Source organism: Leucopleurus acutus (genome assembly GCF_964270905.1).
Source record: "Leucopleurus acutus genome assembly, chromosome: 12".
NCBI lineage: Eukaryota > Metazoa > Chordata > Mammalia > Artiodactyla > Delphinidae > Leucopleurus > Leucopleurus acutus.
Genome location: NC_139154.1, coordinates 45,677,977 through 45,700,225, shown reverse-complemented (window position 1 = coordinate 45,700,225; position 22,249 = coordinate 45,677,977). Strand labels below are relative to the sequence as shown.

At 38.6% G+C, this 22,249-nt stretch overlaps 1 protein-coding gene across 1 annotated transcript; it reads left to right on the top strand.

Annotated features, from left to right (window-relative positions):
• The first annotated feature begins 4,564 nt into the window (after positions 1 to 4,564).
• On the top strand, positions 4,565 to 16,782 carry WDCP (WD repeat and coiled coil containing). Its single transcript, XM_082852314.1, has 4 exons — positions 4,565 to 4,778; positions 7,814 to 9,626; positions 14,401 to 14,518; positions 16,331 to 16,782. Exons 2-4 carry the CDS (start codon positions 7,833 to 7,835, stop codon positions 16,450 to 16,452), a joined length of 2,034 nt encoding a protein of 677 aa, XP_082708440.1. The 5' UTR covers positions 4,565 to 4,778; positions 7,814 to 7,832; the 3' UTR covers positions 16,453 to 16,782.
• Positions 16,783 to 22,249: the final 5,467 nt, after the last annotated feature.

Sequence of the window (22,249 nt, the reverse complement as noted above, 5' to 3'; positions counted from 1 at the left end):
TAGAATAACGGTTTGTAATTAGCACAGGTCCATGGAACGGCTTCAGTATTTTGTGTACGGAAAAGAACATTTTTCTGAGGAGATTTTATCTTATTTTAGAGGTCCTCGACTCCTTCCCCCAACAACCCCCGCACCCCTAAAAAGGTTAAGAAGCCGTGTTGACTTCAGGGCTCCCGGACTCCTTAGACTAAGAGAACCGATGAGAAGTGGGGGAAGGCGCTATACCTTTCAAGGGAGAAATTGTAGCACGCTTACCTTCGGTGGCGTTTCACGGGGAATACAACTCCCAGAGGTCCGTGCGGCAAAGCCCGAGCTTATTGGCCAATGGGAAAGACCGTCTGATAACGGGACACAAGCAATAGCCAATAGGCAAGGGTCATTGCCGAGCTTGCCCAGCCACCGCTCACCTATCAGGGGCCTGGGAGCCGATGCTTCCGGTCCCCCCTCAGGGCTTCGGATCCGCGGTCTGTGAGCAGGTACGGCCCAGGGGAGACTGATTTTCGGTGGGGCAGTGAGACCAAAGGTATTTTTGTCTCCACTGCTTCCCGGCCTGGCTGTTGTGGGGAGGCTGTAGGTGGGCGGGGAGAGAGGTGGAAGGACAGGCACTTTGGGGGAGGGGGGAGAAGAGGAAGTGTCACATGTGCGGAGAGGATGGAGAGAATGGTGGGGGGCCGCGTGCGAGGGCTGGCGGATGCGGACGAGCAGCGGGTGGGTTTAAACCAGAGAGTATATTCCCTGTGACTCACGAGTGAAACTTCTGGGAATATATCCTAAGGAAGCCATTCAAAATGAAAAACATGCTTTATGCATAAACACCTTTATCCCAGCGTTATTTATAAAAGGATAAAGTTGGCTCTAACCAGGTATCTCACCAGTAAGGAAAAATTATGGAACTTCCCCAACAGTAAGGAAAAGTGAATATTAAGTGGCTTCTAAAAATAATTTATAAAGTCTTTAAATAACATGGGGAAATCCTAATATATAATGTAAAGTGAAAAGATCGTGATATGTAATTGTACAGTATGATTGAAAAAGTTTAACCCAAACTGCATAGAAAAATATCTGGAGGGATGTAGTCATAATTTTCTTTGGATGAATGTTTTTTGTGTGTGTGAATTTACCTTTTGACCTTTTTAAAAAATTTTTATTGGAGTGTACTTGATTTAAAATGTTGTGTTAGTTTCTGCTGTACAGCAAAATGCATCAGATATACACATAACATGTATCCGCTCTTTTTTCAGATTCTTTTCCCATATAGGTCATTACAGAGTACTGAGTAGAGTTCCCTGTGCTATACAGTAAATCCTTATTAGTTATCTATTTTATACATGGTAGTGTGTATATGTCAATCCCAATCTCCCAATTTATCCCTTCCCCTCCCCCCCCTTTCCTCCCTGGTAACCATGTTTGTTTTCTACATCTGTGACTCTATTTCTGTTTTGTAAATAAGTTCATTTGTACCATTTTTTAAGATCCAACATATAAGCGATATCATATGGGGATTTGTGTTTCTCTGTCTGACTTACTTCACTCAGTATGACAGTCTCTAGGTCCTTTTGACCTTTCTTGTATGTTAATTTAAAACAATAATAAGGGCTTCCCTGATGGCGCAGTGGTTAAGAATCCACCTGCCAATGCAGGGGACACGGGTTCGATCCCTGGTCCGGGAAGATCCCACATGCTGCGGAGCAACTAAGCCCGTGCACCACAACTACTGAGCCTGCGCTTTAGAGACTGCAAGCCACAACTACTGAAGCCCGTGCGCCTAGAGCCCGTGCTCCGCAACAAGAGAAGCCACCACAATGAGAAGCCTGCACATCACAACAAAGAGTAGCCCCTGCTAGCCGCAACTAAAGAAAGCCTGTGTACAGCAACGAATACACAATACAGCCAAATAAATAAATAAATAAAACAAAAAAACATTAATAAGTGTAAAGAACTTGGAATTATTTTATAGTGAAAACACAATAAATTTAGAAAAACAAGTTGGGGAGTATGAAACTGTTTAAACCTACTGGAAGTGCTCCATTTCACCTGAGCCCCTTGATTCTCACTATAAGTTGTCTTTAAAGAAGGTTAAAAACAGAAGAATTAAATGGCCATAGACTGAGCACCAGATCCTCGTTCTGACCACCTCTCCCCTGAATTAATATAGTCAGATTTTCTCTTCCTAAAACAACCAGGGCTCCTGATTTGAGAAATCTTATAGTCTGAGGGTTGAGAGACCAACAGGTATACAGTTAGCTTCAGGCAAATTGTAAATATTTTAAAGCATACAAAATAATTGGGGAGCACCAGAAGGTCATTTCAGCCTTTGTCCTCTTGGTTCTCTGATCTTTTAACTACCAACTCTATAACAGTGACTCCCAAATCCTTACCTCTGCCTGAGGTGCAGTGCTACCCTATAAACATCTTAAATGAAGCACATCTAATACTAAGCTTATCACACACTACACACTGTTCTTACCTTTGAAGCATTCTCTGTCTTCTTTATCTCTGATTAATGGTTCAGCAATTTCCCAAGCTAAAAATTTGCATGTTATCTTTAATTCTCCTTTCTTCCTCACCACTTACCCTACTTGATATCAATTTTATCTGCCTTAGAAATATCGCTTGAATCTGGCCCTCTTTCTCTACTGAGGTAGCTACAAACTTGGCTCACTTTCTCATCCTGACATTCAAACTATTCCATGGTCCATTATTAAACTTGTCAGCTTCCTAGTTTCTCAGGTCCATTCTGCACATTGTTGCATGAATGTGTGCTGGTTCCTCTAAATTCCAAATTATTCAGCAGGGCTTTTATGATCAGGGAGATAAGGTTGGAAAGGTATAGCAATATAAAATAATTTAAGGCCTTCAGTGCTTTCCTTAAACATTTTGGAAGAACTTTTATATACACAGACTGTGGAGACTCATCAAAGGTATTTGAGCACAAATGCAAAATTACCAGAGCTGTGACTTTTCTCAAGATAATTCTACCCAACACACAGAGTCCAGGCTCTGTGGGAAAGAAGAGACTGAAATGAAGAGGACTTCTTGTCCTACCCTACTACAAAGGAAGAGGTGGTCAGGACCCTGACTAATAATGGGAGTAGAAGGGATTGGAAGAGATTTTTGTAATTATCATTGGGTTTTTGAGGAAATTTTTCATAATTTTTATTTTTAATTTAATTTTATTGAAGTATATTTGATTTACAATGTTGTGTTAGTTTCAGGTGTACAGCACAGTGATTCAGTGTATATATATAATATATATATATATATTATATATATATTTTTTTTTTTCAGATTCTTTTCCTTTATAGGTTATTACAGAATATAGAGTATAGTTCCCTGTGCTACACAGTAGGTCCTTGTTGGTTATCTATTTTATTGGGTTGGCCAAAACGTTCGGGTTTTTCCATAACATCTTTTTTTTTTCTTGGCTGTGTAGGTTCTTCGTTGCTGCGCGTGGGCTTTCTCTATTTGTGGCGAGTGGGGGCTACTCTTCGTTGCGGTGCGCGGGTTTCTCATTGTGGTGGCTTCTTTTGTTGCGGAGCACGGGCTTTAGGCGTGCGGGCTTAAGTAGTTGTGGCACGTGTTCTCAGGAGTTGTGGCTCGCGGGCTCTAGAGCGCAGGCTCAGTAGTTGTGGCGCACGGGCACAGTTGCTCCGCGGCATGTGGGACCTTCCCGGACCAGGGGTTGAACCCGTGTCCCCTGCATGGGCAGGTGGATTCTTAACCACTGCGCCACCAGGGAATCCCTTCCATAACATCTTACATCAATATATATAGTAGTATATATACGTTAATCCCAACCTCCTAATTTAAACCCCACCCCCCACCCCACACCCCATCCTTTCCCCTTTGGTAACCATAAGTTTCTGTATCTGTGGGTCTATTTCTGTTTTGTAGATAAATTCATTTCTATCTTTTTTTTTTTTAGATTCCACATATAAGTGATATCATATATTTGTCATTTTCTGTCTCACCTTACTTAGTATGATAATCTCTAGGTCCATCCATATTGTTGCAGAGGCATTATTTCATTCTTTTTTATGGCTAATACTCCATTGTATATATGTACCACATCTTTATCCATTCATCTGTCGGGCATTTACGTTGCTTCCACATCTTGCCTATTGTAAATAGTGCTGCAGTGAACATTGAGTTGCATGTATCCTTTTGAATTAGAGTTTTCTTTGGATATATGCCCAGGAGTGGGATTGCAGGATCATATGGTAACTCTATCTTTAGTTTTTTACCAAATTTCTTCTTGTTAGTAAAGATGAAAATATTAAAATTAATTCTTCTGAAACATCTCAGTAACTTTATTGTCAAGTTTTTTTTCCTTTATTTACAAATCCTTACGCTGTGCTAACCCTAGCCATACACATCCTCAATGACATTAGACTGACTTGGGTGGCCTAAAACATATCATATAAATTGCTTTTGATGTAACTGGCCCGTTAGGAATTTTCTCTTCCAGGAAAATGTATCATGCATTATTTATCAATAAAAGTCTTTTTTTTTTAAAGTGCATAAGTAGGTATTAGGGAAAAGCATATATTATCTTATACAAGACCAGCGGGTTTGAGATGGCAGTTTTCTTCATTAGTAATGTCAGAAGACATATTTTTCCATTTAGCAAGCCACTGTAGAACCACTTAACCTGACCTCATGTGTAAGAAGCATAACAGAAAAAAAAAAAGAAGAAGTATAACAGACCATTCCCTCTTAGTAAAAGATTCTAAGAGTAGGGATGAAGCTAGCAAAGAGGAATGAGAAAAAAATTGCAGGTAAGTTAAAAGCAAATCCTCCAGTTTGGTGAAGAATACATTTCTTTGGATTTAGGGTCTGAAGGCAGCTTCTCAGGTTCTGTCTTTGACATTTACTAAGTACAATAAAACAAGGTTGAAAAATGTCCATCGGATTCAGTGACGTGGATAGCACTGGTGGGTTGGTGAGAGTTGTTTTGGAGAAGAGTTGGGAATGGAGTCAATTTGGGGTGGGTTAAGAAGAGAATGAGTGGTGAAGAAATGGACACTGCAAGTTTAGACAATTCTTTGATAACTAATAAGATTAAACATCATTTAGAATATGTTTATTGATCATCATAATTGTTTTGTAAATTGCCTGTTGATATTCTTTGGCTACTTAAAATTTTGTCGTTTTTTTTTTTGCAAAATTTTGTCATTTTAACTGGCTTAAAAGAACTTTTTACTTATTTATTTATTTATTTTTGGCTGCGTTGGGTCTTCATTACTGTGCAGGGGCTTTCCCTAATTGCAGCGAGCAAGGGCTACTCTTTGTTGCTGTGCGTGGGCATCTCATTGTGGTGACTTCTCTTGTTGCAGAGCACAGGCTCTAGGCATGCAAGCTTCAGTAGTTGTGGCATGTGGTCTCAGTAATTGTGGCTCGCGGGCTCTAGAGCACAGGCTTAGTAGTTGTGAGGCACGGGCTTAGTTGCTCCCCAGCGTGTGGGATCTTCCCGGACCAGGGCTCGAACCCATGGCCCCTGTATTGGCAGGCAGATTCTTAACCACTTTGCCACCAGGGAAGTCCCAAGAACTTTTTGTAAATTAAGTATTTTGTACATTTGAATCTTTAGTTTGTTTTTTCAATTAGAAAAGGGCTATTTGAATATATACTTATTATAAAAACAGTCTTTCCAAAAAATACAGAAATAAGTAAAGAGGGTCCCACCTTCTCTCTTCTGCCACCTCACTCCATCTCAGTATGTACTGTGAACAGTTTGGTATGTGTTATTTCTGATCTTTTTCTGCATCTTTATGTAAATATATACAAACACATGTATATGGACATATAGAGGTGGATTTCTTTTTCATAAATAGTAGCTTACTAAACATGTTATCTTGTGAATTTCACTGCTTTTTTTGGGGGAGGGATTTTTCCATATCACTACTCATGGAGCTTCCTTATTTTTTTATTTATTTCCATGTTGATGTACATTTAGGTTTTCTGTTACAAAAAAATGCTATAGTAAATCCTTATACACATACATATACATGTTTGAGTATTTCTATAGTAGTGTAAAAAGTCTTTCTTTTAAATCTCTTAATTTTTGTTTTGTACATTTGGATCTTTAATCTATCTGGAAGGTGTTTTGTTATATGAAGAGCAAGTTTCTTAACTTTTTAGAGCTTCAGATCTGTTGTCTCTCACCTAAGAATAACAGTGCTACCCTCACAGGACCGTTACAAGGGTTGTATTGGATTCTAGGTGACCAGCACCATGTGTGGCACATACTGGACATGTTTATTCCCTTCCTTTCCTTCTAATTTGCCCAGCAAATTCAGGTAGTATCTGGGTGTGTTTATAGAATATGGTCTGTTTTTTCATATTCAATAACAATGTCATCCTGATTTCCTCAGTTTTGACATGTCTCACATTTCACAGAAAGGCTAACCCCAAAATTTTACCATCGAAATTGATGGAAGTTAGTAAGGCTCTACCATATTTTAAACTGGTGACAAACGGGAGTTTAAGTGTTGCCTTTTGCTTTTCCTTCAGTGTTAGGAAGGAAATGAAATAAAGCATACTGACAAGAGTCAGATGTAAGCAATCTAAAAGAAAAATATACATGAAATAAAGTTATTTGAAAGCCTTAAAAATGAGGGTCTTTTAAAATATCTTGGATCCTTAATTGCAATAAAAATTATTACTCTTTCAAATAATATGATGCATTTTGTAATTAGGTTTTGACATTTAACTTTACAAGATTTTAATCTTTATGCACACTTATGATCTTATTATATATGTAATTGTTACATACTCTGTTTACAGAAGGACTAGAGGCAGACATCTATAGTATTGATCAACTCCATGATGAGTTGACTCATTTCTGGCCTTATGTGCATCTTGCATATTTTATTGGCTCTTTCTAATTCATCATAGTATCATAGTGAGGCTACAGTAAAAAACTGTGATTACAGTAACTTACAGAGACACAGGGTTAGTAAGCCTTTTTTGTTTACCTGATTTCCTATGAGTGGCTCAGAATTTTGAACCAGAAACTGCTACCATAAGCGTTACTATTTTGCCTGTATTGCTGATTTTTAGTATCCCAGTTCTGTGATCAAGGAAGTTTGAACTAGAGGTGCCCCAAATATACGTTTGGCTGCATAAATCACCAACTGTTAAAAACCAGTATGGCTTCCCTTGTGGCACAGTGGTTGAGAATCCACCTGCCGATGCAGGGGACACAGGTTCGATCCCTCGTCCGGGAAGATCCCACATGCCACGGAGCAGCTAAGCGCATGTGCCACAACTACTGAACCTGTGCTCTAGAGCCCGCAAGCCACAACTACTGAGCCCACATGCCACAACTACTGAAGCCCATGCACCTAGAGCCCGTGCTCCACAGCAAGAGAAGCCACTGCAATGAGAAGAAGCCTGTGCACTGCAATGAGGGGCAGCCCCCACTCGCCACAGCGCAGCAACAAAGACCCAATGCAGCCTAAATAAATAAAATGAATTTTAAAAAATTAAAAAAACAAACAAACCAGTATTCCACAGAGGCAGTCATAGAATGAACCTGTGGAACAATAACAAAATCTGAAATTTCATCCCCATTATTAAAATTTTACTAAAACATTTTATTCATTAGGTTTCAAAAGTTTGACCTTATTTTGCAGGAAAAATAATTTCTCAGCACTGCCAGGCAGTCTTTTAATCTGTCAAATTCCTCCTATCCTTTTATCCTCTCACAATAATGACCTTTGAAAGGGCTAAGCCAGTTGTCTTGTAGAATGTACTACATCCTGAATTTGTCTGACTATATTCTTATGGTATAACTTCCTAATTATTTCAGATAACCTTTATCAGAAAGGATGGAGTTGGGAAGAGGAAAACTTCTCAGGACTGGACTGAATGCGTTGTATCAAGCAATACACCCAATTCACGGCCTTGCCTGGACTGATGGGAATCAGGTAGTCCTGACCGATTTACACCTTCACGGTGGAGAGGCCAAGTTTGGGGACTCAGCGGTCATTGGACAATTTGAACATGTGTATCGGGTGTCCTGGGCCCCACCTGGTACAGCTGACACACCTGCTCTGCTCGCTGTCCAGCACAAGAAGCATGTCATTGTGTGGCAGCTGTGTCCTAGCACTACGGAGACAAGCAAATGGCTGATGTCTCAGACCTGTGAGATTAGACAGTCACTCCCTGTCCTTCCCCAGGGCTGTGTGTGGCACCCAAAAAGTGCTGTCCTGACTGTGTTGACTGCACAGGATGTCTCCGTTTTCCATAATGTTCACTGGGACAGTTCCCAGGTCAAAGTGGACATCAGCACCCAAGGCCTCATTCACTGTGCATGTTGGACCCAGGATGGCCAGAGGCTGGTGGTGGCAGTAGGCAGCAGCGTGCATTCTTATATTTGGGACAGTGCTCAGAAGACTCTTCACAGGTGCTCCTTCTGCCCAGTGTTTGATGTGGCCAGCTACGTGCGCTCAATCGGAGCCACTGTGGACTCACAGGTCGCTATAGCCACTGAGCTTCCACTAGATAAGATTTGTGGCTTAAATGCATCTGGAACCTTTGATGTTCCCCCTAGTAGTGAAGGCACTTGTCTGTATACTTTACCAGTTATTGACGAAGTTTCCTCTGAAACAAATTCTGAAACACCAGTTTCTCCCTTTTCTTCATCCTTTTCTGATCCTCTGGATCTAACTCATATACACTTTGACGGATCTAAATCTGAGGCTAGTTCTCTTATTTGTCTAAGAAAAAAGGACTACTTGACAGGAACTGGCCTAGATTCTTCACACTTGGTCCTCTTGACCTTTGAGAAGGAGGTTACCCAGAACAGAAAAGTCACCATCCCGGGCATTCTGGTTCCTGATCTAATGGCGTTTAATCTTAAAGCACAGGTAGTCGCAGTGGCTTCCAATACGTGTAATATAATTTTTATCTATTCTGTCGTTCCATCATTTATGCCAAACATCCAGCAAATTCACTTAGAGAGTAATGAAAGACCAAAAGGCATATGTTTCTTGACAGATAAATTATTGTTAATTTTGATAGGAAAACAGAAATCCACTGATTCGGCATTTCTTCTTTCTTCAAAGTCTGATCAGTATATGATTCGTTTGATTGTTAGAGAAGTTATGTTGGAAGAAGACTCTCCAGTGACACCGAGTGAAAACCAGAGTGGTCACTCTGCTTTCAGTACTCTGTTAAATAAAGCAAATAGAAAAAAGCTAATTGAAAGTCTTTCCCCAGATTTTTGTCACCAAAACGGAGGGATCTTGTTAACAGCTAATAGCAGCAGTCAAAGTGGAAGGCCTGGAAGAACACTTATTCAAGAAATCAGAAGTCCTCCATCCAGTATCTGTGATGGCTCCACAGCCCTAGAAACTCTAGATGCCGGGCCTGTTAACCAGTCGGTAACACTGCCCGGACCCAGCGGCACACCAGACCACAACAGTACCGTGGGACCTCCTAACTTACAAGTGGAAAATGAAAATTATCAGCTATCTAAGATACTGGAAATTTTATCTAGGAACCTGATTGAAGTGCAGCAGTGTCTTTCTGAACTCACAGACTTTCTACATAATGGAAAGAAATCCTCTCCAGTGTATCCACTCTCTCAGAATGTGCCTTACGTTCACATCACTTGCCAGGTAACTTCTCCTTTGAGGAGCTACCACTGGCTCCTGCAGCCAGTAGGTACTGCAAGAGAAATTTATTGATGAGGAAGTATAGTATTCTAGTTGAACTTCACTGATCTGGACATGTTATATTCAGGCAAGTTGTTATACCTTTCCAGGTTGGTTGGATGGGCACACATACCAGTATACACCGTGATTTTATCATGTGCATGGTGTGAAAACATGAATGATTGCGCTCATTGTGGCACGCTATGTTTAGAAAAAAATTTTAATTCATGCTGTTTCATTGCAAAAACCTTTTCCTTATGCAATCGCAGACACTCTTCTATTTATAAGAGCTTATAATAGCATAACAGCATAAGATTATAACAGCATCTTATAATATGCTGTTAAGAGAGGTTATAGTCATTAAAAATTTTTAATGCATCTGTTTATGCCTGTATACGCAAACATAAAATATTATATAGTGGGATCATACTATATCTGTTTTTATCATGAACACTATCCTTTCCCGTCACACTTGGCCCTGCTCCTCCTCCCTGTAACCCACTTTAACTAGCAGCTTAATGTGGATCCTTTCATATTTTACTTCACGCTCATATAATCTTACACAGGTCTTTGTATACGTAGGTATATAGGTGCGGGGGGTGTTGGTGGTGACTTTGTCATTGTTTTACAAAAATGGGGTCGTATGGTGCATTCTTTACTTCATGTTGGGAGTGTGCTTGTTTATTCAGCCTTTCCCTTGCTGATGGACATTCACTTTGTTTTCAGGTCTTAGGCACTCCAAATGGTACTGCAATAGTATTCTCATATGTATCTATTTGTATTCATACTTTTATTTCTGTTGGCTTGGTTCCCAGAAGTGGAAGTGCAAGTTTGAAGAGTATATATATACACACATATATATAGAGTGGACACATATATATAGAGTGGACAGATTGCCTTTCAAAGATTTTTTACTAAACAGTGCATCATCACATGTCCATCAGCGACCAATGAGAGTGTCCTTTTCCTCACTTCCTTACCAATCTGATGAGTGCAAAGTGGTATTTCACTTTTATTAATTTGTATTTCCTTTACTATTAGTGAATTTGAGTATGTTGTCATGTTTTTTGGCCAACTGAATGTGAATTGTGTTTTGCTCATTTTTTCCTATTATCAGTTTAAAAGAGCTTTTTTTATATTATAGAAATTGATATATATGTAATAGTCTAGATTTTCTTGAATTATTTTACTATATTGTTTTTACTTTTTTTTTTTTTTTTTTTTTTTTTTTGCGGTACACGGGCCTCTCACTGCTGTGGCCTCTCCCGTTGCAGAGCACAGGCTCCGGACGCACAGGCTCAGCGGCCATGGCTCACGGGCCTAGCCGCTCCGCGGCATGTGGGATCTTCCCGGACCGGGGCACAAACCCGTGTCCCCTGCATCGGCAGGCGGACTCTCAACCACTGCGCCACCAGGGAAGCCCTAAAATTTTTTTAGTATAAAAAATTTCAAACACATAAAATATATTTTTAATTACGAAAAAATTGTAAACATATAGAAAGAATACCTAATGAAACCCTATCTATATCTATCACCTGGATTTAATGGTTGTTAACATTTTACCATAATTGCTTCTTTTTTTTGTTTCCTAAAATATTTTTCTAAGTAGAGGCATCATGGTGTTTCACCCATAAGTATTTGGGGATGTTGTTCTAAAGTGTAAGCACATTTTCTTTAATTATCACTGTACCATTACCATACTTGATAACATTAACAATAATTACTTAATATCATCTAATACCTACTTCTTATTCAAATTCCTAAATTGTCCCCCAAACCGGTTAAATCAGAAATAAATCAGTTAAAAATCAGTTAAGTCACTGATATAAAAAATTTTTTTAAATTAATTTCACAAGCACATTAGTGATCTTAGTTATATTATGTACCAAAGCTAATTGAAACAAATATTTATAAACATTTAACATCCCAATCCTAGATTTTTGAAGAGGATTTTTCCCACATTGTCTTCAGCCAAAATATTTAAATGGCTTTATTAACTACATGAAGTTTTCAGTGTATTTTTAATAAACAGATTTTTTATTTTTAAAAATTATAGTACTTTATAAGTGTGAAATCTAGTTTGGATTTTTTTTTCCTTCCATGACTTTTCAAATATTTTTTCTTTTTTCCCGTTTTATTTCTCTTTTTGAATAGGCAATTCATTTACTTGCTTTAAAAAACAAAACATTCTTGCAATAGAAAGGTATATACTGAGAAGTCTTAGTTTCACCCCATCTTGTTCAGCTTGTTCCCTTCACCTCATATAGGTAACCATTTTTATTTTTATTACTTTATTCAGATATTAGCAGATCTTACTATTTATTTTTATTTTTCCTTTTGTTACACAAAAGGTAAGGTACTATATACAGTGTTCTTCATCTTTTTCCATTTAGTTTCATAGTCTCAAGAACTCTGTCAGCACACAGAGCTTTTTAAATTTTTTTAACAGATACACAGTATTTTTTTTTCCTAATTACAAAAGTAATGTATGCTCATTGAAGAAAAAATTTAACCAATATAAGCATATTTAAGTATATTTAATGTTTATTGGTTTTTTAATATAAGCATATTTAATGTAAGCATAAGCATATTTAATGTTTGTTTATTGGGTTTTTTGGCCATCCTGTGTGGCTTGTGGGATCTTAGTTCCCCAACCAGGGATCGAACCTGGGCTTTCAGCAGTGAAAGCACAGAGTCCTAATCACTGGACCACAGGGAATTCCCAAGAATATTTAATGTTGAAAGTAAAAATTCTTCATAACCAAACCCGTAGAGAAAACCACAGGTATAGTTAGTAATGGAAGTATTTATTCCATTTTTTCTATGCATTTACTAAAACCTTTGTCGATCTAAAAGATATAATGTCTAATTGTTTGATTTTATTTTTCTTTAAATAGATTATTTATTTATTTATTTTTGGCTGCGTTGGGTCTTCATTACTGCGCACAGGCTTTCTCTTGTTGCGGCGAGCAGGGGCTACTCTTTGTTGCGGTGCTCGGGCTTCTCATTGCGGCGGCTTCTCGTTGCAGAGCACGGGCTCTAGGTGCACAGGCTTCAGTAATTGTGGCATGCGAGCTCAGTAGTTGTGGTGCACGGGCTTAGTTGCTCCGCGGCATGTGGGATCTTCTTGGACCAGGGCTCAAGCCCGTGTCGCCTGCATTGGCAGGTGGATTCTTAACTACTGCGCCACCAGGGAAGTCCCTAAATAGATTATTTTATCAAACAATATATACTTTTTTACAAATATTTTTACAAATATTTATATTTGTAAATGCATTTTTTTTTAAGTAAAAAGAAATGTGTTTTTTGCCTTTCAATTCTTCCTTTTCTCAGTTTATAATGAGCTAGTTCAGCCAAGCTGTTATCAGTACTTCTGGAGGTAGAATTTTGGGGACTTTACTTTCTGCATTTTAAATTTCTGTTTTCTTTATGTTGAGCATATATTTCTTTTTTAATGAGAAAAGTAAAAGAAAAACAAAATAAAAGCAATGAAGAGTTTTTCCCCCTATAATATCAGAAGCGACATTTCATAAGAGTTAAGATGAATAATTAGTTGCTTATGGCCCTTACAGTTTATTCATGTGCTATCTTTTAAAATGTTATTACATAGTAGACATACATCTTTTGAGCTGTTCATCGTATCAAAAATGGAGTACAGTTTACCTTTTATCGTTGAAATTATTTTTCTTAGTAGTCAGAAAATGAGTAGTGATAACTTTAACAAGAAAATAAGTTAGACACATAACTTATAAAACTTTAAGAAATGCTTACATGAAGATATTGTCTCATAATATAGAATTAGAAGTTACATTTTTTATTCTATGTTCTATGAATATACCTTTGGACTCAATGTGTCTTAAAATAGAGCTATAATTGTTCTATATTTTCTTTCTGTATGGATATTTGCAAACATTTTCAAAGATGCATTAATTTTTAATATAACTTTTTAAAATTTAAAAATCACTGTTATTTGTACTTTTTCTAAGCTAAGTGAATTTTTACCACAGTTTGTTTATTTTACTTATGCAAATCCTCTGCTACTCCACGACTTAGGGCAGTCTTTCTTGGCATTTTTTTCCCCAATAAAGAAAACGTAAAACTTCTTAGTTATACAGGCATACCTAGTTTTATTGCACTTCAGAGAGATTGTGTTTTTTACAGATTGAAGGTTTGTGGCAACGCTACATTGTCAGATGATAGCATTTTTTAGCAATAAAGCATTTTTAAGTTAAGGTATGTACATTATTTTATTAGACATATGCATCTGCACACTTAAATGGACTATAGAATATGCATTAGGAAACCAAAAACTTTCATGTGGCTCACTTTATTGTGATACTAGCTTTATTGCAGTGGTCTGGAACCACACCTGCGGTATCTCCAAGGTATACCTGTTTCTACAACAGCCAAGCAGTTGTTCCTCACTATCAGATTTTATCTCTCAGGCTGCCATCCATCATCCTATAGTGTTATTAGTCACGTCCTAGGAAAGCCAGTTCCTAGCAATAAGGTCATAACGCTGGGGAAGAACAGAGCAAAAGGAAATTAGGGGTTGTGTTTTGTCTGATTCTTTAGTTGTGTTAAATGATGCAGCAAAAAGCTCCTTATTTTTAAAACTGAAGTTTAGTTGATAGTGGTAATAGATAGGAATTTTTAAAACTACACATTCTATTCTTAGGAAATGTTAACTCCATTGCTTCTGCAATCAGTTTAACAACTTTTATTTTTATATTTGAAGAAATCTTATTTTTTAGGTCCTGTTGTAGAAAAAAGAGCCGTGCTTCTCTGCAACGGCAAGCTAAGACTCAGTACAGTCCAGCAGACTTTTGGCCTCTCTCTTATTGAAATGCTACATGGTAGGTAAAATTCAGAAATTGACTCTACCTGACACCCCCTCCCTCTATTATGTAACTTTCACTGGTGATGAAAATGAAGTGTACCAACCATTCAGTGATTCATTAGATAGTTAAAAAGTATTATTAATTGCCTATTGTATGCCCAGGCCTATTATAGGTGCCAAAATACATGGAAAATATGGGTTCTACCCTTAAGGAACTTACAACCTAGCTGGAAAACCTAAATGTACACGTGAAAAAAACAAATAGAGTTATGAAGCAATATATAACAGCTGCAAGGAAATAACATAAAAACCTCATATATACTTGTTGCACTAAAACATAAAGATCATAGCATTGCAGAATATTTCTTTTGTGTGTGTGGGTGGGAGTTTTATGTATACATTTTTTTTAAAATATTCTTTTCTACTATGGTTTATCACAGGACACTGAATATAGTTCTCTGTGCTATACAGTAGACCTTGTTGTTTTCTTTTTTATTTTTGGCTATGCAGGATCTGGACTCAGTTGTAGGATCTCAGTTCCCCGACCAGGGACTGAACCCTGGCCATGGCAGTGAAAGCTCAGAATTCTAGCCACTAGGCCACCAGGGAACTCCCACAGAATATTTCTTAAAGGAATTGTCATTTTAATATGCAGCAGACTTGTGGACATGAAGGGTACTCCTAGGTGGCAAGGGACTGAGTCATGCCTGTGTTCCATCCAATGGAGAGCATGGCGGTTTTCTTATGCCTGAGTCTTCAGGACACCCACTACACTGAACATAGAACTTTGTTTCATCTTTTCCCCCTTAACATTGTAGCATCAGCATTTTTCTGTTTTGACACATGAATTTATGATATGACTTCATAACAGTTATTTTTACTGGGTTAATAGTCTATCCTGGGTGTACCATATATATTTCTCCTTCCAGTTTTATTGAGATATAATTGACATATAGCACTGTATAAATTTAAAGTGTACAACATAATGATTTGACTTAAATGCATCATGAAATGATTATCACCGTAAGTTATTGAACATCCATCATCTCATATAGATAGAAAAAACTTTTTTTCCTTGTGATGAGGATTTACTCTTTTGATACCATATTTTACTTGGCCATGTTTTCTTTGACATTTAGGTGGTTTCCAATTTTTCATTATCATAAATAACCTTAATAAAAACCTCTCTGCATATTTTACATGTTTTTGGAAAGTGTAGATTTTTAGAAGTGAAATTACAGGGTCAACAGGTGAGACACAGTAGACTCGAAAGAACCAGAGAAAGTCCAGGTATGTATTATGCTAGTGGCCCTAGGTTACCCCAGAACAAACTATTTAGGATTATCTGGGCCATTCTAGTCTACCTCTAGTCAGCTCAGCCTCCTTGGCTGTCTAGAGGCTGGTATGGATCTCAAGAATATAGAAGTTTCCTCCAAAGAGTAGCTGTTCCCAACTTCACATAGTTTCTGGAGAAACTGCTTAACAGCATGTATTGATATATAAGTTAGGAACACCATACACCCCTAACATCTGTGTGCACACATGCACACACAAGCTCAAATGCATAGCACTGAGTGATTAATGCCTAACCTGGGTGAAAATACATGTTCCTTAGCTATGCCTGTCATCAACATCCCCTTGCTGCCATGTAACCTGACCTTAGGTCTATACTGGGTCCCTCCATCTCCCCATTCTCTGTAATGTCTTGTGATGGTCAGGTTCATCAACTACTACATTCTTTTCCTCAAAAAAGTCGTATTTTCATATTTTTCTTTATAGAATAAGACAGGATATTCTAAATTGCCTATGTGTTTATTTTACTTTGCAGACTCCCACTGGATCCTTCTCTGTGCTGATAGCGAAGGCTTCATCCCCTTAACTTTCACAGCCACACAGGAAATAGTCATAAGAGATGGTAGGTCAAATGACTTTAGGGGCCCTGTCTCTTGAAGTCTTTTAGAGACATACTGCCCAAAGCGTAGATGCCACCGGCTGTTCTAACCATTTTGGCAGTATAGTCTGATACTTGTTTGTAGAATATTTGCTGCACAGCCTTTCAGATGAGGTTTTTACAAGCAAGATCTGTTTTCCGACGCTCCCCAGCTAGGATTTGTACTGTCGCTGGGAGGTGAAGAACTTGCCATGGCTAGCTCGGCCACCTCTCCCCGCAGGCTGACATTGCCTACTCTCAGCAGAGCCCAGTCTTTGGTAGATGGCTCAGAACGTGGTTATTTATGTATTCATTACTGTGTGGTTTTGTCTAAGGGCAGAATTCCCGGTGCAAAGCGATTTTTATGGTGCCATGTGGATTGTGTTTTATGGTTTCTCTGAGGTTTTTTTGTCCCTTACCCAAAACAGTGTTAAAGCCCTTAGAAGCACTTAAAAGGTACCTCAGCATTGTTATAAATTTTTTTCTTGGCTTAAAGTTGAGTGTGAGGAGTGCTGGGGAACATCTGCTGCAGTCTATCTTTTTACGCCAAACGAGCAGGAATCAGCAGAGCTCAAAGGAAGACAAAAAATCGATTGACTTCTGCTCCCAGGGCTACCTAGAACAGAAAGTAGTTCTCATGTTGGCTGGACCTCCCAGGATATAAACCTAACCCTCTCACTTCCCTAGAAAATTCTGGCTGACATAGTTCCAGGTACTCCTAAAAACTGTCCCTGGGCGAATTTCAAATGAAATTTCAAGTGCTTTGACTCCCTCTGGACCCCACTTGAGTGTGTCCTGATGTTACTAGTATAATGCTAAGCATAGGTGAGGCCTACAGCATGATTTGTGCTGTTGCCACTCATGATTTTCTCCCTGATAGGTTACCCACCCCCCATTGTTGGGATCATAAAAATGTCCTATTTTTTTCCCAGTAATCAACTCCCTTAAATTGTCACTTTAATTTTGATATTTTTCTTCCCCTCACCTCCCGGATTCAAGTCTTAGAGACCAGCATAGAATCTGCGAGAGAAAGTATTTCAAAACGTTGGAGGTTTCACTGAATCTGAGATAGTTTATTATAATTATGGGCTAAAGCACCAGCTTAGCATAGTGGGAAGAGCCCTGATTCCAGCTTCAGATAGATTCACCTTTTCTCACTGCCTTCAGACAGTCATAAGCTTCAGTCACTGCAGCATAACGAACAGATCAGTGTGTAGCTGGTCAGAGCACATCTGCAGATAAATTGTTTCACCCATAGGAGCTCAGATGCATAAGAGCTCAAGTGCATCTTTTTCACCCTTTCTTTTAAAATCATCTGGAAAGAAACATTTTGTACCCTTGAGGACTCCTGTTGGTCTGTTACAGTTTATGAAGGTGGAGCTGGGATAGGGAAGAAGCGAGGGCCCACTTTGTGATTGAAATGCATTAGAGGAGCTGCTGGGATAATGAAGTGGAGCCCCTGGAACCAGTTGCCTGAGAGCATTGGCTGAGGACAGTCTGAGGCCTGCTTCCATTTTTAAAGAAAGTGTCCAGGTGGGGTGAAAGCACAGAACTGTGAAGCCTCAAGAGGGGGTCTGGGGTACCCCATAGTAAGATCAGTGTAGGTCCCGCACTCAGGGTGTATGTTACACTCATTTCGCTGGTCAGAATCCTGTGAATGAGTCTTCAATAAAATCACTAACGGTTGTTGTGGCTTTTGTGAATGTTTTGATGGTGTTTGCTTTGTGATTGTTGCTGGTATAAAGGAATGCTCTTGATTTTACATACGTGTATGTTGTCTTTGTATTTCTTCTGGTGGACAGTCGAGAACATAAATTTTTTCTTTCCGGCAAATCTGATTCCATGACAACTCTCAAACATAAGATGTTTCCTTGGCCTTTACTATTTATAATCATTGGAATCATAGAAGATAATCCAGTATTTGTTGGTTTTGGGAGAGGGAAACAGGGAGAGAAGAGCTAAATTCTTTAAATTATTGTTTAATGTTACATTGAGAATATTTTGCATAAAGACATTATTTATAAATCCTATTTTGGGCCCACATTTTAAAAAATCTTGTACAGTATTATTTGATAAATGCAATAGATGTAAGGTATAGGAAGGCTTAATAATAAAGTGAACCACCTACCACCTAGTTTAAGAACCAGAACGTTACTAGGAACCATTCAAACTCCCTGTGTATCCCTCCTGGATCCTTCTCCATAGAGGTGACTCCACCCGAGAGGTGACTGATCTCTAGATTGTTGTAAATTATCATTTCTTTTCTTTTTATTTTTTATTCTTAATTTTATTTTATTTTATTTTGGCCCCGCCGTGCAGCTTGCGGGATCTTAGTTCCCTGACCACAGATTGAACCCAGGCCACCTCAGTGAAAGCGCCAAGTCCTAACCATTAAACCACCAGGGAATTCCCTCTTTCTTTTTAAAAAGGAGTTTCACCATGATCACATATACACATTGGCCTAGATAATGTAATGTTTTTGAGCTTTATACAATGGTATTTTATTGTATGTACTCTTCTGCAACCTGCTTTTTTTTCACTCAGTATTGTTTCTAAGGTTCATACTTGTTATGTGTATGTTCTATTGCTTTCATTGTTTTAAGTTACCACAATTTATCCGTTTTCTTGCTGTGCACATTTGGATTGTTCCCTGGTTCTATTTTTGCGATTATAAACAATATTGCTTTGAATATTCTTATTAAATGTCTCCTGATGCAGGTGTTTGAAAAGTCCCTCTAGGGCCTTTTATCTAGACGTGGAATTGCTGGAGCACAGGGTGTATGTAAATTCAAGTTATTTTCCAAGGTGATTACATCAGTCTTCATTCCCAACAGCTCCTATTGCTCTAAGGCTCAAGGGTTCTTAATTTATGACCCTCCAATAGTTATAAATGGTTTCTCCTTTAACCTGATTTTTACTTCTGGACCAACAGTGAAATTGAGCATCTTTCATGTGTTTATTGGCCATTCCAGTTTTCTCTTTTGCAAAATGCCTGTTCTTGTCTTTTGCCCAAATTTCTATTGGGTTGTCTTTTTCTTGTCGAGTTGTAAGGATTCTCTTCTTTTTTTAAATTGAAGTATGGTTGATTTACAATATTATGTTACCAAGTTGTAGGGATTCTTTATATATTCTAGATGTTGTTTAGTATGTGGCTAATATCTTCACCCAGTTTGTGACTTGTCTTTTCTCTTCCTTGATGGTGTGTTTTATTGAACAAACATAGTTAATTTTAACGAAGTCACTTTTTTATATTGAAGTAAACTTGATTTACAATGTTAATGAAGTCACATTTATCTTTCCTTTTATGAAAGTTTTGTCTTTCACATTTATTTCTTTAATCAACATTCTGTTGGGTACTTGAGTAGGACCCTCTGTAGATCTCCCGAGTTTTCTCTTGAGGAGTAGCTCACTTCTTCACTATTCTGTCCTGCAAACTCTAGCCACTTTGGTCTCTTCCAGCCGGTCTTCTCAACTCAGGGAGCCCTCTGGACTCTAATTGGTTCTCTTCACTTTCATCTGGAAATTCTCAAGGCAGTAAACTGGGGCAGTTGTAAATTTCACCTCATTTGTTTCCCTTCTCTTAGAGATTCCTCCTTTGTTGCCTGATGCCACTGCCTTGAAAACTGTTGTTTCATATATTCTGTCCAGTTCTTTTTGTTGTTGTTTGTTTGTTTTTTAACAAACCAGCCAAGATGTGAGATCTGGTCTCTACCGCTCCATCATGGCCAGAAGCAGAAGTTTTTCCACATTTTATTCATTTATTCTTAGGTACTTGATATTTTTTGTTGCTACTGTGAATGATTTTTTTTTTTTTTTTGCGGTACGCGGGCCTCTCACTGTTGTGGCCTCTCCCGTCATGGAGCACAGGCTCCGGACGCGCAAGCTCAGCGGCCATGGCTCACGGGCCCAGCCGCTCCGCAGCATGTGGGATCTTCCCGGACCGGGGCACGAACCCGTGTCCCCTGCATCGGCAGGCGGACTCTCAACCACTGCGCCCCCAGGGAAGCCCTGTGAATGATATTTTTAAAAAATTATATGTGTTGCATATAAAGTGCAATTCTTTTTTGTTAATTTTATATCCAACTACCTTGCTATACTGTCTTATTAATTCTAATAATTTATCTGTAGATTCTTTGGGTTTTCTATGTAGGCAATCATATCATTCACAAATAATGAAAATTTTGTGGATAGTGGGCATCCTTTCCTTATTCCTGATTTTAAAGGAACTGTTTCATCCTTAAAAGTGATGTTAGCCCTAGGTTTTTGGTAGATACCCTTTTTTTTTTTTTTTTTTTTTTTTTTTTTGCGGTACATGGGCCTCTCACTGTTGTGGCCTCTCCTGTTGCGGAGCACAGGCTCCAGACGCGCAGGCTCAGCGGCCATGGCTCACAGGCCCAGCCACTCCGCGGCATGTGGGATCTTCCCAGACCGGGGCATGAACCCGTGTCCCCTGCATCGGGGACATGAACCCATGTCCCCTCAACCACTGCGCCACCAGGGAAGCCGTACACGTTCTTATGTTTAAAAATTTCCTTTTCTTCTTGGTTTTTAAGTACTTTTATCATAAATGGGTGTTAGATTTTTATCAGATGGTTCTTTCTGTATCTATTGAGACTGTAATTTTTACCTCCCTTAATCTGTTAATGTGGTGAATATCACTTGATGGATTTTTCTAACATTAAACAAACTTTGCATTGTTGGTATACACCCAGTATGTTCATGATGTATTATTTTTTAGACATTGCCAGACCCAGTGTGCTAATATTTTGTTTTGGATTCTTTTTTTTTTTTGGTGGCAGCGGTGGGATGTTTTGGATTCTTGTTTCTATGTTCATAAGTAAGATTAACCTGCAGATTTCCTTTCTGTTTGCTTTTGCTTGTCTAGTTTTGGTTTCGAGCTTATTCTGGCCTGGTATAATGAGTTGCTGAGTATGCCTTTTTCTGTTCCCTGGAAAAGTTTTCATAAGATAGGAATGATCCTTGATTGAATGTTTGATAGACTTTGGATCTGGTCTTTTCTTTGTGGGAATGTTTTAAAATACTTATTTTATTCCTTTAATATTTATGGGACCATTTAGGATTTCTGTATATTTACACCCAGACACATATACACTCAATTCTGTTACAATGTTTGTTTTGAAAACAAATTTGTTCCAACACAATTGTTATATTAGGGAACTATTAGAGCATAACTTGAATTTCCTGTTGCTTGTGTACCAGTTTTGTCCTTAAGAAACACTAGGTGAACACAGAAAACTGTACCCAGCTGAACTGAGTCCCGTAGGGATACACAAACATAGATACACATATATACACATCTCAAACACCTAACGATCAGCTACATCAGTTTGCTGTGTGTGTTATGAGCCACACCCATCCATATCTGGTGTTACAGCTTTCTGTTAAATTTCAGATAACTTCTACCATTTGATAATGGTAGAACCCACAAATTGCAACACTTTCCCTTGCTTTAATACGTACTCGGTGTATATGGGGAATGGGGTGGTGGAGTGAATGGAAGAGAAAGGAAACTAAGAAGAGACCAAGTTTTGGGTTTTGGTGACTGGATAGATGCTGACGTAAATTCACCGAAAATGCAGGAGACAGAACGTGGGTGGGGAGAAGGTGAGGAGTCCATTTTGGACATGTGATGTTTTAACTGCCTGGAAGACACTGAGATGGGCATCTGATCTTTGATTCTGGGGACCTGAAGGTCAGCAGAGAGCTCAGGGTTGGAAATAGAGTGGGGTAGAGGTGGTGGTAGTGAATGAAATCACTGTCCCTGGGAAGCCCAAGATGACCACAGAGCATCAAAGG

Coding starts and splice junctions, on each gene's coding strand:
- WDCP (XM_082852314.1), top strand. CDS start 7,833: ATGGAGTTGGGAAGAGGAAAACTTCTCAGGACTGGACTGAATGCGTTG. Junction 9,627..14,400: donor ACGTTCACATCACTTGCCAG/GTAACTTCTCCT, acceptor TTATATTTGAAG/AAATCTTATTTTTTAGGTCC. Junction 14,519..16,330: donor TCTTATTGAAATGCTACATG/GTAGGTAAAATT, acceptor TTTACTTTGCAG/ACTCCCACTGGATCCTTCTC.